This window comes from Neolamprologus multifasciatus, chromosome 7 (assembly GCF_963576455.1).
Source record: "Neolamprologus multifasciatus chromosome 7, fNeoMul1.2, whole genome shotgun sequence".
In the NCBI taxonomy this organism is placed as follows: domain Eukaryota; kingdom Metazoa; phylum Chordata; class Actinopteri; order Cichliformes; family Cichlidae; genus Neolamprologus; species Neolamprologus multifasciatus.
In genome coordinates, this window is record NC_140445.1 from 20,003,111 (window position 1) to 20,017,248 (window position 14,138).

The following is a 14,138-nucleotide window of genomic DNA, read 5'->3' on the forward strand; positions in this document are numbered from 1 at the left end:
GTTTGAGAAATAAGCTCAAAAGTACGATTTAGCTCATGCGTTCTCCTGCGTGGCTACAGAAAAAAACAAAAAAAAACAAATTCAGTCCATGACGCTAAAGAGAAGAACACAGACCGCACACACTGAACACTCGACTGGATGACCGACAAACTTAAAACCAAGAATATTACTGCCGAGTTTAATTTGGTCAACAGGGGGCAAAAACATAAAAATGAATGTCTTCACACTAACTGGTACCATTCCCACATTTTAAAAACATAACATTTAGCAGCTGCACACTTGCATGTGACAAAAACTCTGCCAAGCTGAGATTCCTGTCAGTATAGCTTTAAGTGCCTGCTGGGATTGCCACTGAAAGTATGTCAGATCTTTTGCTAAGCACCACTGTGCAGTTTCACAGAGCTGCTAGCACAGCTGCAGACTCTCAGCTTTGTTGTTCTGTGAGTGTGTGTAGCAGTGACATACCATGTGTGAGCTCTTGGCAACTTATCTGGTGTTCCCCACTGCTCGATGGTGAACAGCTGAGGACCATTAGAACCTGGCACAATGGGAGAAACAATTATGATTCCACTCTTGATGCACACACGAGGACAAATTAAACCCTTTAAGACCTTGGCTGCAGGAAAGCCTTTGGATATTTACTGCATTTTACATAAACATATGTTTTTTGTTTTAAATGGAAATACTGGGTCAAGTAAAGCTGTATAAATAAATCTAAAACAAAGGATTTCTTTTAAACAAATCAATGTGACTTTTTACAACTTAGCAAATCTTGACATCTCTTTCTATGTATAATAGAAAGTAATGTGGTAAATGGAACACAATTTGTTAGAAAATGATTTTTGTGACCTTGTTGCATCTTGTTCTGGCCAAGTATATGTTAACACTGCTACAAAAGTAGAAAACACCACACAAACACGTACCATAAAGCTCAGCAAAACCATTCATGGGCACTCGTGATGTTCCTGTGACAAACTGGAGGAGTCGAATTCTTTTTTCAGCGTCCATCAGCAGGACAACCTGACGAGAGAGGAACGTTTCAATGTCCCAAAAGTCAACAAAAATTTCCAATCAAACAATAAATAAATAACACTGTCTTTATTAATGTTTTCCCATCAACTCAACACAAAATTATATTTGAAGAAAGTTTCTGCATATAGTTTTGCAATCTTGCCTTTGCGCATGTCTGTGTGGGGATGAAGTTATAGATCTCTGACATGAGGACATGGACGGTCTCACTTTGTGACCTTCAAAGAACTTCAAAGAACTGCTGGACTGCATTTTAGGGTTAACAGTAAGTTATTAAACTAGTTGTTAACTAATTGGCAAGCGGTGAGGGTAGGTTTACGTCAACGAGTGTCCTCACAAATATATGCAGATTATAAATGTACATTTGAACAAAAAAAAAAATTAAAGGAAAAAGTGATGACACAAAATTAAACAGAAGCGGTCGGAGCCCTTAATCAGATGACACGACAGCAGTCTCTGTGGCTAGTGTGTGTTTGCTGTGCGAGTGTGTTAACGCTCAAGTCAAGACAAATGATAACGAGGGGCAGGTACCACTTTCATCAGAGCAAACAAGCCTGTTCTTCCAAATAGACTTTGATCTTCAAAAACGAGGCCAGCAACTTCCACTCGCAGGCCAGATGGAGGGAAACAAGCTTTTATGATGAAACGTCCAGAAACACGTAGACTAACATAGTTTAAATGGTTCTGCTGCATCCAGTTATGAGTCTCGAACTGTGTAACTGAGTAATGAGCATACCTTCCAGAACCACTGTATGACGGGATGATTGGGACAGTAGCCATTCTTGTAAATGGTGTGTTGTCTCCAGTCATTGACGTCAACGTCACCCAGACCACACATGAGCAGCTACAGAGAGACGGAGGTAAAAGAAAAAGACAGCATTTACACCTAGTGCCACATTTTACCATAAAATAAACCCTTAACAAAAATTTTAACGAATCTTCCAGCTATAGCCTTAAATAAGTGGTTTAATATACGTTTCCCAGCAAGCAAGGTTACTTAAGACAGTCTAAAGATGACAAAGCAACTTAAGAGTAGGATAAAATATTCTCACAGTAGTATATTGATTTAAAAAAAAACAATTAATTAATTTTACCCACTGGCTAATGAATTAAACTTTTTTTTCAGCTTTACTAGAAAGATATTCATACCTCCAGTTCGTTTTCGTCAAAGATCTTGATCAGATCTATTTGAATGAGCTCAGTGAAACCCTGAAATTTAAACAAAAGGAATTATAATAACATATAATAATATATGTTAATAATAATATAATAAGTAATGGTAAAATGAACTTATATAGCACTTTTCTACTTTACCTGAGCACTTAAAGTGCTCTATACAACAACCATTCACACAAGCACTTTTCTATGTTTTGTTTATGTAAGTGCTTTCTAGCTAACCTTCACACACATTCATACTTGGAGTTAGTATCTTGGCCAAGGATATTAGGCATGCAGACTGGAGCAGCCAGCGATCGAACCACCAACCTTTCGATTAGTAGATGACCTGCCTCTTAGGCTCTTAGCCACCCCAAAGGCTTAGGTAAACTAACTAAAAATCAGTGGCCACATTGCCCTCGAGTGGTAAGCATATGACTGTACATAAATACCTCCAAGAAAGCGTTCATCTGCTTCTGGACCCGATTGACAAATCTCCACTGAATGACCAGACTGATGAAGGGAAAATTCATATTTATTATTATTGTAGATGAGCAGATGATTGCAATTTTGTTTATAAATATGAGTCAACGGATGGCATGAAAATAAAAATACTTACTCTATGTATTCCTTCTTGTTGTCATTGGTGACCACCATGTCTGAGCCACTGGGCTTTAGGTCAACCTGGTAGGTCTGAATACGCAATAACATTAGTATACTGAAATTAAAATGAGGTTTTAATTGATTAAAAGTGACTGCTTCGATGCCTGCACACCTGCCCAAAATTGTCCTCATCAATGCAAAACCTCAAGTCCAGTTCAGTGGGATCATTCTCCAGAATCCACTTCAGAGAGTTGTAGTACTCACTGTCCTATTAGACACATAGAAAATTAAAGAATTCATTGGCCTTCACTTGTGAGAAAGAAGAGTTTGACTTCATCAATGTGAAACTGTTCCAAAGAAAGCTAAGCAAAAATATATTTATTTATTTTAGTAAAGCAAGTTCAAGGAATAAATATTTCACAGATCCAAAGTCACTGGCTCTGTAGTGCAAAAAGAAACCTTACCACAGACTCCATGTCTTTAAGAGAGATCTGTTTTCCTAGCATCATCTTATAGAATGGTCGGATGAAAAAACCTGAAACATGATGATAATCATCAACATCACTTTTGTTTTCTACATTCTACAACACGTTTAAAAACACAAGTGACAAAGTGCTTTAACCGAGCTAACATTCTGTGCTAACTTTGTAATATCAAAGCAATCCTCTACAATCAAGTCGCCTACCATCCAGCAGCTTTCCATGAAACACGGCCATTCCAGCAACACGCCCGATGAACTTGAAATAGGAGAGGTGATCCTCATTGCATAGGCCAGAGTTGGGATTAATTTGGAGAGTGTAGTTGTCCCTGGAAAGACATGAGCACAGATTTAAAAAAGTATTAGATTAGACAGTAATATCGATATCATAAGATTAGACGTTTAAAAGCATACACAGTACAAAGTAAGTAATTTAGGTAAGCAATGAAAAGAAAAAACAAAAAACACAAACAAATAGGAACAGTGGAGTGGAAACAGACATCTTTTAAGGTGATTTCTAAAAGTTGTATTAGCTTTTCATTGAACCACATCTATAGACCACTTTTTCCATTTAAAATGTTCAATTCTTTGCCCTTAAATGCCACCATTTATTTTCTTTGGGTACCTCATGTCAAAAATATGTGAGAACAAAGTCATTACATATTGATGACGGTACAAGATAAGACACTTTGACCACCTTAATGCGTATTGTGTGTGGGAAACCCTTGTTCGACGTTGGCTTTTTGAATAAGAGGAAAAGCTAATCAAAGTAAAAGGAAACTTTCACAAGTCTCATGGGGATGACACGGCAGCACTGCCCCTCAACAGCCAACTCAATAAATGAGTAGAGATGGATGTTTTCATGGCTCAGAACAGAAAGAACGGTTCCTTTACGACTAGCTTTGTGTAACACTATGTCCTGAGTGGTGTGTGATATCCTGTTGAATTCTCAAGGGTTCAACGCCTTTCTTCAGTCTCAAAAGCAGCTCTTAAAGGAGGCACACACAAACGAGCAGACACTTACGTGGCAGAGTATTCGAAAAGGCCGTAATAAGGATTGAACATCTCCTTAGATAAGAGGAAAAACCACTCTCTGGCCACACCACCGTAGTCTAGTCCTTTCTCCGATTCAAACTCGATCCATAGACGTGCCTTCAAAACATCTGGCCTCTTTAGTGACATGATTCGACGGTAAGACTCTTCAAAGATGTTGTTCCTGTGTAGCTTCATCTCAAATCGATTAGGGATGTCAGCCTGAAATGGTTAAAAGTAAAAACTGTAACATGTGTTTTGTTGGAAATAATAATAATAGAAACAGCTAAAACAAGACAGTTTTTAGAAGAAAGTCAAAGGTCATCCACTGGAAAGTTTATATAACAGATGGTGTTGGCCCCCTGTCACAAAATTTGGATTCTCTGACAAGTCGGCGTGGCTGTTGGACAGTGATGACATTCACTGGTGATGGAAATTATGAACAGGAAACATTCATCTTCAAACGAAAATTTGCTTCTCTTTGGTGTAAAACCCTCTTTCCAAAAGATTACTACTGACTACCAGCAACTACTTAGGGAATACACACTTATTCACTAAGAACCAGAGTTAGCTGGGGGGAGTCCCCAATTGGTCTCTGGGCATGTGTGAATCTTTTGTGTGTGAAGAAAACTGAATAAGTATGCAATCAAGCATAATCAAAAGAGAAGCAATTAGACTGCTTTGTGCAAGAGGAAGTCGGGAAGTTTGAATAACATTTATCTTTTGCATCATTATGCAAGAGTAGCACAGACAGAAACCAGAGACACAGGATAGAAAGTCTTACCGGTTTCTTTAATTTCTTTCTGAAGTAGTCATATTTCTGCTTGAATTCTCTGGAGTAGGGAACCGCCTGCAAAGACAAACAAAACACAGAAGTTAAGAAACAGTCAAAAATGATCAGTCTCCTCGTTGGGTTTCCTGATATAAATGTGTAAACACAAGCGCAACGTGGTGGCGACCTTCCAGTGAGAGTGAAGTCTGAAGTGGTACACAGAAGGACACCAGATTAGCATGTTAAGTGACAAATGCAACAACTAAGTGATTTGTCTCTGCTGTGCACAGACGGGCCGGGGCTGATGAGAGTGCACGACAGATAGAACTGCTATGTTAAGAGAAAAAGCTGTCATTTGTATGTAGCGACTCCCTAAATAAGTGGGGCAGTAAGAGGAAACAACTCACGGGTCCAGTGATGGCTGGACTCTGTAGACGCGGGTCCTCCCACTGCGTGTTCTTTGTATCTGGATAAAATGAACACAACAGAACATCATTTCACTTCATTTCATTTGTATCTTTAAGAACTTATGTTCAGGGACACTGGGACGAAACAGGTGTTTGAAACCAGTTTGAGTAAATAAGAAACAAAAATAATGGCAGAAAAGCAATATAATGTGAAAAAGAAGGTTTTCATAGGACTCCATGCTATCCTGTAAAAAACTTAGTACACCCTTACTGCTGCCACAGGAAAGAACAGGTCAAAAGCTTCTGAGAGGATGATGAGGATGAGGATGATGATGTAGCCAGAGTCTGCAGCAATGAGAAGGTTGTTTGTGATCTTGATGAGAGCAATCTCTGTGCTGTAGTGTGTTCTGAAGCCAAAGTGAAAGGGTTCACTGAGTTCATGAATAGGCGTGTTGCAGGGATAGACTATTCAAAGGATTTGATGATGATGTCAACAAAAGCTAAAGCCATGCCCTAACATATCTACTAGGTCTGATTTACTAACAGACTTGATGTGATTAGATGGAACTCAACAAAAGGATGGCATGAAGGTCAGAGTTGGTGAGGTGAAATACTTGACTGTCTTCAAGTCAGATCAGGTGAACACCAACAGCTAGTTTGGAACTTAGCCTTCACGAGAGAGCCAAATAGAGGGAAAAGTCTATTCCTGAGTAGTCTAAAACAGTTTGTGGGAAGTGATGTAAAGTATCCGGAGGAGTTAAACATCCCGGCATTAAAGAAGAGTGCAGTCTGACTGCTATCAGAGAGAATGTTATTAGAAAGAGTCCATTGTAACATAGCGATGATCATAAACTGGATCCAGCAAGAAAGTACAGTAGAAGGTAAGTACACAAAATGTAGTACAGCTGTTAAACTGTAACAGAACAAGGTAACCCAATGGGAAATCCAGATTCCCAGAACTCCAGGTAGAGATATCAAAATGGAGATTTTCTGCCATAATCCACAGGACCACATTTGCTAAAAATCAAACACACCATCTTAGCACAGCTTAAATTTACTTTGCAGTCATTCCCCAGCCATGAACTGTATTCTAGAGTCAAACATGAGGCCATCTGTCTGACAGCTAAGGCTTAGTCAGGACAATAATCCCAAGCACAGCAGCAAATCTTTATAAAAAAAAAGGGTGGGCCAAAATTCCTCCAGAACAATCCGAGAGACTGATAAGGTCACCCAGAAAATAGCTACCTCATGTTTCTTGCTGCTAAATGTGGCTCTATGAGCAACCGAATAACAGGGTGTTACTTGGTTTTTCACATGACTGCACACATAACCAAATGCAAGCATGGAAAAGGTATCTTACTGTGGTCGATGTAAAAGGTGCGTCCGTCTGTATGAACTCTTTCTTCCCATCCAGGCTGAAAAAGAAGAAGAGAGGAAGAATAAAAATCTACTAGAAAGCACCAATAAACAGGCCGTGCTCAAATAGCAATTTAAATCCATCCATTTATTTTTCCTTTTCTTCAAATTTATGTTTAATTGAACTTCAGTGACCATTAAATGGTCGAAACAATGACATCCCAGCACTGCAAGCAAGGTAAGCTCAATCAAACACCGACAAAGGAAATGAAAGGATTTTGTGCCTTATTTGAGTTCGGTCTGGCACATCAGCAAGGCAGGGATACGACCACAACATAAAGGTTAAATCACCACTACGAGTTCAAACCAGTATATCACGACTGACACGGTGACCACTCAGTACAGTGTCACAGGCCACACACACTCGTACGGCACCAGCAATCAAGCAAATAAAAACATTACAGTAGACTGAGTGTAAAGGGGTGGGGGGAAAGGCACAGTTCAATCTGTTGAACAAGGTGTAGCTACAAGACGTACAGTATATGTGTAAGTATGCTGCTGCTGCATGAGTGGAGAACAGGCTGAAAAAACTGAGAATACATGCAGCATACAGCCAATTCCTTCCTCTGATATATATGTATTTATATATATATATATATATATAGCTCCTTGTGTTTCCTTTGAAACCTCCTTCCCTCATTGTTTTACTCCCATTATGCACTCTAGTCTCACTCCTTCAGTCAGTCCTACTCCAACAAATGCCTGGGAAATCCGTCTAGTGTTAACCGTTTCTCAGACATTGATACAGACTGAGAGATCCAAGGACAATGATGGGGAGCTCCAAATGTTAAACACTAACAGAAGGAGCGGCAGTGGTGCAAGGAGGCTGCACACAGAGAGAGGAAGTGGGGTAAAATACTAAAAAGGAGGTAGAGCAACAATCCACCCATGCTGGTCATGAAAAAAGAAAAGATTGAAAGAAAGAAAGAAAGAAAGACAGAAGAGGAGAAAAAAAAAAGAAAAAAGAAAACAGAAGGCTGTCTGCAGGCATTTGACCAGACTGGACTGGACCAGACAGGTAGGCAGGCAGAGGGAGGGAGGCACCAACCAACCTCCTCTGGTAGGTTCTGCCAAACAGACATGGCCAGGTGTAGAAGAAGAAGCATACATTAGATCCATCAGAATGAAGAGAAAGGGGGAGAGAGAGAACACATACACACATGCACACACACCACACAAGCCTGTGAGTTGTACAAACCCATAAAGCTTTTTTATTATTAATGTCATTAGTAATATTCTTATTATTAATACTCCATCTAGCTACAGTAACATTTTGCCCACTTCCAGGGAAGGTTTCACGTCCTAATAAGGCCATTACAGTCCCCAGACCCTCTTGGCTAAGCTTCACACAAACAGCTTCTGTTCTTACAGGACTAAAAATGGAAATGTGTAATGGAGTCTGATCACATGAACACATGAAGTTTCATATTTTACTGTCAAAGTAATTTCTTTCATATTTTAATTTTAAACATAAACAGACCAATCACAAGCTGATTACAACATGCACCATAACACAAAAAGCCAATTAATATGTTGGCTTGATTCTACTTTAGCTACATGGTTGTACTGCTCCAAAAGAGCAGATTTGTTACACACATAAAGACAGAGTACATATTGCTAATGATGAGTGCACAAAGGTATGTAGTCTTTGTGATTCATGAGGTTGTTTTGCATCTCCATTGCAGGCCAAAGGTTAAATATCTACTTAGTCTTATAGTAATTGTACTTACAGGAAGAGGGCCAAGGTCACCAGGCTCCATTGAGTTCTTATTCCTCATATGGACCGGATATTTCAACCTGGGATCCTCCTGATTGTCAGCAGTAAAAGACAGGAAAGTAAACAATTATATTGGAAAAAGCACAACAAACTCTAAATGTGCACTCTATATTAAAGTTAAAAAAGCAGCTCTGTCAAAGTGTACATAAAATTTACCTTACCACCACCAGATGTCACTAAAAGACCAACACCAACTACTGCCCCACATTTTCTAATCACTAGATTAAAATCAGAGTGTTTTTTCCTCATCCCTAAACAGCAATGTGCTAGCTCACCCAGGTGGTGGTCCTGCTGTTGTGGTCGATGAAGAAAGGCCGTCCGTTTGGAGCTATTCTCATCTCCCATCCTGGGGGCAGGAAGCTCTGCTGGGTCTTGTGTTGCGACTTTGGGGAGCTGTAAGGGGACGGCTGGGGAGACTGAGGATTAGAAAGTGTGTCTTTCACAGCCCTCCGTACCTGAATGTTGTTGGCTCCCTGGGTGGGGAAAAAAGTGATATGAAATAAATAAATAAATAAAGATCATGTAATGCTATCTCCCATTTCATGATAAAATAAGGATACATATCGAAACTTAAACGGACACTCCAAAAGTTGATTCTGTTCAGATTCTGTTCATCTGGACGTAGCGTTTTGTGGGAGATTGAAGAAGTCACTTGGATGAGTGACGAAACGTTTCTCCCATAAAACGCTACGTTCAGATGAACAGAATCAACTTTTGGAGATTTACTTTCCTGGATGATTGAGAATGCATCAAGACGTTAAACGGACACTGACTGACAGCGAGATACAAAATTAGTGATCATTAACAAAGACAGAAACACATCTTCCAATAAATCCCTTTTTCTTTGTCTGCTCATAAAAAAGAGAGAAAAAGATTAGAATTCTTAGCACCATGAGATTTCCATCTAAAACTTGCAACATTTGAATGTATCATCACCACTTTTCTCTTTAAACTATTATTTCAGTTAACACCAGGCTCAGTTCTGATTTCCATGTTCCATGCTGTTTACTCCATCAACCTGTAAATGAAAATGTCACACACATCTGATTTATCACCATTCCCAGATAATGCGTAAGACTTCTCTTGCTCTCTCTTGGTTACCTAGATACTGAAGAAGTACAAGAACAACTAACAAATGTTTACTTTAAATCCAGCAGAACTCATTAATCTAAATCTGGTAACAGAGCTCTCTGTCAAGGCTGAAAGGAAACCTAATTACAGCATAATACCAGAAACTATTTATATACGGGAAAGTGAACATCTCTGGTAAAAGCTCCTTATGTCGCCCAGACTAAAAAGTGTCCGTGCATCAGATAATTTTTTTTTTTAATAGCAGTAATCATCACTGATTGACCTTTTTTTCCTAATTTCAAACAAGAGAGAAGAGTGCATTAATTAACCACATCCCCTGCAAGTTGTAATTACAACAATCTGCTGCGACTATTTCGCTTCCTTTTACATCCACAATACTCGCACACACTTTAATTAAACCTTGTTCAGGTCTGTTCCCTAGGTAGCATCTTCACCACCGAACGAAGTCATTAAAAGGCTGCAGAAGCACCAGATGAGATCATGCATTTCTACAAACGTGTTGATCAGACTTACATTTGCATTCGTAGTGCATAATTTAGGTTGAGGAGAAAATGTACGTGCAAATTAATGCAATGAAATTAAATTGACAACCTCAAAGGTTATCTGCATGATGTAGCCTGCAGCTTAAAAAAAACAAACAAACAAAAAATAAACACATTAAAATGTGAAGTAGAAATTTCAATATTTTACCCAGGTGTTATACGGCTAACGCATTAACCACTTATGCTGTGTGAATATTAACACCCTCTGACCAATGAGTGAGAGAAAGCAGTCATGTAAAGCATAATGTTGGGAACAACGTAACATGGAGGCGGCAGGATGACTCTATGAATTGCTATTGGTCGTTAACATTCAGGTTATTAAAAAGCAGTAATGAAAAAAGCTAATATTTGATCTGTCCACTGGATGAGTCAAACACCAGGAATGTACACGGATTGGCTACATAAGATCTCCTTGGCAGAAAGAAAGATGTCTATTAAGCTTTCTGTGTGCTTTGTTACTTCAGTTAGACCTTTGATGTTTTGTTAGCATAGAGTAGCATCGGAGAATGAATTAGCCTTGAACGCGGTCTTATTTATATTTATAAAAACTAGTGCAAACACACAGTAATATTGACACAGCCTTCCTTAAGTTCCTTATTTACAATTTGTCACGCCTTCCCAAATAAAACCGATTGGCCATTGCGTTACCAAAACAGTCTTTATTTAATAGTTTTTCCACTCCTTCACTTGTATGTCCCTAGTTTTATTTTAATAAATGACATCATTTGGGGCCCATTATCAATTTAAGTAATTTAGCCATCTTAGATTTACCACACCAGGTTCATGCTATTATTCTTTTAAACCATAGCGTGAATCAAGGTGCTTAAGGAAAGCTCGGATCATATTATTAATCTAATCAGTGTTTAGCTGCAAGGTCCTTTAGTACACAGTCATGAGCTCAACTTTCATTAATGAGGAGAAAGTAAGAGCAATATGAAAAAAGAAAACTGTCATTAATGGAGAGATCCCAACAACACTTGAGAAGATTTCATTAAGTTTGGCAATGAGGAGAAGACAAAAGCAGCAACCTGAAAAGAGGAGAGCTAACAGGTGGAAATGTTAATCTTTAGAAGGAACAGGCAGAAGTGTGAGAAAGTGAAGATCATGATTTAGTCATTTGGAGCACATGGCAAGAAAGGACGGGAGGGTAAAGATTCAGGAAGGTAGGACAGAAATAGGTGGTCCTCAAGTATGTAGAAGAAAAGGAGATGGGAATGATGGTGGAGAGGGACAGTACAGGTGGCTAATTCTCACCTCCAAGGGGGTGGAAAGGGTGACAGTAGGGGAGCTGAGGCTACGAGGTCGTCGGACTTGGGGCTCATGGAGGTGGTTGTTGGAGGCATTGGAAGAGGAGGAAGGGGTGGATGCAGGTGCCAGGGCTGAGGCTCCTCCTGATGCTGCTGCTGCTGCTGCTGAAGTGCTGGTGCCGTCTTCAGTCAGCTGTCAGTGAGAACAGCACTTTTGAGGTTAGGTTGGGAAGAAATCAAGCATGCCATGCTGTTTGCCAAAAATAAAAAATAAAAAGAAAGTCTCTTTGAGAAGCATGCTTTTCTGCACTGGAAAAGTCTGGATGCAGGCTTTGTTTTCCTTGGGAAATAAGCCACTAAAATCTCAAAGGCAGGGGTCATTTCAGGGCCACGAACAAAACAACAATAGGATTTTATGTCCAACTAGAAAACAATGACAAAGGTTTGAAATAGTGAGATTACCACATAACTTTCACCCCTAGATGAGGTGGGAGGTACAGCCCACATTTACAGCGGGGTATAACGTCAGAGCAAACACAGAGGAATTATTTGATAGATTTGCCTCTCCTTCCGAGTACTTAAGAAAACAGATGAGGATCAGAGAATGAGGAGACTATGTCATTTATAATACAGTCACAGAGTTACAGAGTTGACCATAAAAAGGCACAAATGCAAGGGTGGATTTCAAAGGAGAGCATCAAACATACACCCAGTCCCCTCTGTCTCTCTGTGAGCACTGCTTACGTGGGGCTGCCTCGCTTGCAGACAGAAAGGCAGGGTGGAAAAATGGAGTGGAAATGGGAGGAGGGAGGGAAGAGTAGTGGTTGCGGTCCCATGCCAGGGTTTAGAAACACGTGACCAATACACAGTTGAACTTCATCCTTGTGTTACACAAAATGCTAGACAAGAGAAGGAAGACGCACAGTAAAAGTTGGACAAAGTAGGAAACAAAACAACGCAGAACTTTGACATTTAAAAGCTCTCTCTCTTTTTCTTTCACTCTTGTACACAGAGAAAAGGAGAAACACAGGAGGGGGAATAGAGTGGGAAGAGATCCAACACACAGGCGAAGAATCATGGGGCCGGGTTACGGTCCAGCCAGCCCGACAGCTACACTTCAGACCTGCTGTACCTGCACAACTGGCCTAGTCCATGTAGTGGTGCGGTTGTTATGGTTGACGTAATAAGTTCTTCCCTTGGCATCCTTCCTCTCCTCCCATCCAGGGGGCAGGCCAGGGGTGGTCAAGGTGTAAGCAGTCGACGAGGGAGACTGGCCAAGTGCAGAGAGAGAGCAAAGCAAATATGGCTAATCAGTACAGAATAGTACATTTAGACAAGTGGAGGGGCTCTAATATTTTATATTGAGGCTGCAGGGAAAGACATGTGCATAGAAATAAACACATTCAATTCAAGCTGAGAACTAGAGTTAACCATTTCCAGCATAAACATTACAGAGTGTCAACCAAATAATCACAGCATAATCTGGTGATGTATTACACAGACAGCATGGCTGAACACTGGCAACGTTTTACGATGCAGCGTCATGGCTCGTTATCAATGACTGATCAGTGGCATTCGTTATTTACAGCTAGGCTGTCAGTTCTTGGTCAAAACACAACAAACACAGAAACACACACATAACAGACAGACAACTTCTGGTCTAACACTGCAGATCACAATAAGAGAATAAAGAAAAGACAGGTTTTTAAGCTATGTGCTAATCATGATGATTTATGTTTCTAATGTGTTCAAAAGTAATTGCTTTATTAAGTTGTTTGTGTCCATTATGAAGTATGTGTAGTATGAAAGGGGCAATCTGTTTTTTGATGATTTTCTAAAATGCAGATCATCATTTGGCACATGATCTGATTTTTAGGGGAATCAGAAATAATGTTCCTGTCAATAAATTAATAAGTAACAGTGCTGTTTAGGCTTTCCTGGTCCACAGGAACTGAAAAAAAGCTGTATTATTTTCTACACTGCAAAAAGAATTTAAAATGCACGCAAGCATTTCTTGTAAGTTTGTACTTCACTGAATTTGCAAAGTGATTTCACGCTGTGAAAAATGGGATTTAAATGAATATTACTCCCTTGCATGGCTGCCAAGAAACAGCTACATGGCTTTAGTCTTGACTTAAAATGTGACTCGATTCAAACATTGTGATATCATTTTCTTGATCACACTGCCCTGCTCAGCATATGCTCGTACAGGACTTTACTGGAAAGCAACACTGGTGTAACAATGAGGAAATCCTAATGAGTAAGCTCTAACTGAGTGCAGGATTTATTAGAAGTCATTCACAAAACTAGTCGGGTGACAGTCCCATCCTACATAGTGCTGTGCATAAACTGAGATATTACCATAGGCTCCTCACCACCTGAGACTGTTTGAGCTCTCGTTCTTCTGGACTGGGAACTCTGCTGGTGGTAGACAACATGGAAGAGGGTCTTTAGTTCACAATAGGTTATGTTTTAAGGGTGTAAGTTAAGAGCCAAGTGTGGACACAAGTGAAGGCTGAAAGAGGAAAACTGAGTGGACAAAAGGGGAGGGGGGGGGGGAATCATTCTCAGAGGAGGTGAGGAGTGGC

General features: G+C 39.9%; 1 protein-coding gene across 11 annotated transcripts in view; it reads right to left on the reverse strand.

Annotated features, from left to right (window-relative positions):
• The window catches only part of nedd4l (NEDD4 like E3 ubiquitin protein ligase), a 48,327-nt gene that overhangs the window by 2,197 nt on the left and 31,992 nt on the right, over nt 1-14,138 (reverse strand). For 4 of the 11 annotated variants that reach the window (XM_085168378.1, XM_085168377.1, XM_085168372.1 and 1 more), the window contains 19 exons: nt 13,912-13,971; nt 12,683-12,820; nt 11,558-11,743; nt 8,945-9,142; nt 8,623-8,700; nt 7,945-7,959; nt 6,837-6,891; nt 5,477-5,535; nt 5,082-5,147; nt 4,290-4,519; nt 3,473-3,594; nt 3,252-3,322; nt 2,960-3,055; nt 2,804-2,877; nt 2,637-2,697; nt 2,179-2,238; nt 1,766-1,873; nt 924-1,020; nt 466-538 (listed from right to left, as the gene is read on the reverse strand). In XM_085168378.1, coding sequence (XP_085024504.1) covers nt 466-538; nt 924-1,020; nt 1,766-1,873; nt 2,179-2,238; nt 2,637-2,697; nt 2,804-2,877; nt 2,960-3,055; nt 3,252-3,322; nt 3,473-3,594; nt 4,290-4,519; nt 5,082-5,147; nt 5,477-5,535; nt 6,837-6,891; nt 7,945-7,959; nt 8,623-8,700; nt 8,945-9,142; nt 11,558-11,743; nt 12,683-12,820; nt 13,912-13,971 — 1,847 coding nt within the window. The remainder of the gene's footprint in view (nt 1-465; nt 539-923; nt 1,021-1,765; nt 1,874-2,178; nt 2,239-2,636; nt 2,698-2,803; nt 2,878-2,959; nt 3,056-3,251; nt 3,323-3,472; nt 3,595-4,289; nt 4,520-5,081; nt 5,148-5,476; nt 5,536-6,836; nt 6,892-7,944; nt 7,960-8,622; nt 8,701-8,944; nt 9,143-11,557; nt 11,744-12,682; nt 12,821-13,911; nt 13,972-14,138) is intronic. The other 7 variants (XM_085168380.1, XM_085168373.1, XM_085168371.1 and 4 more) reach the window with 5 other exon arrangements.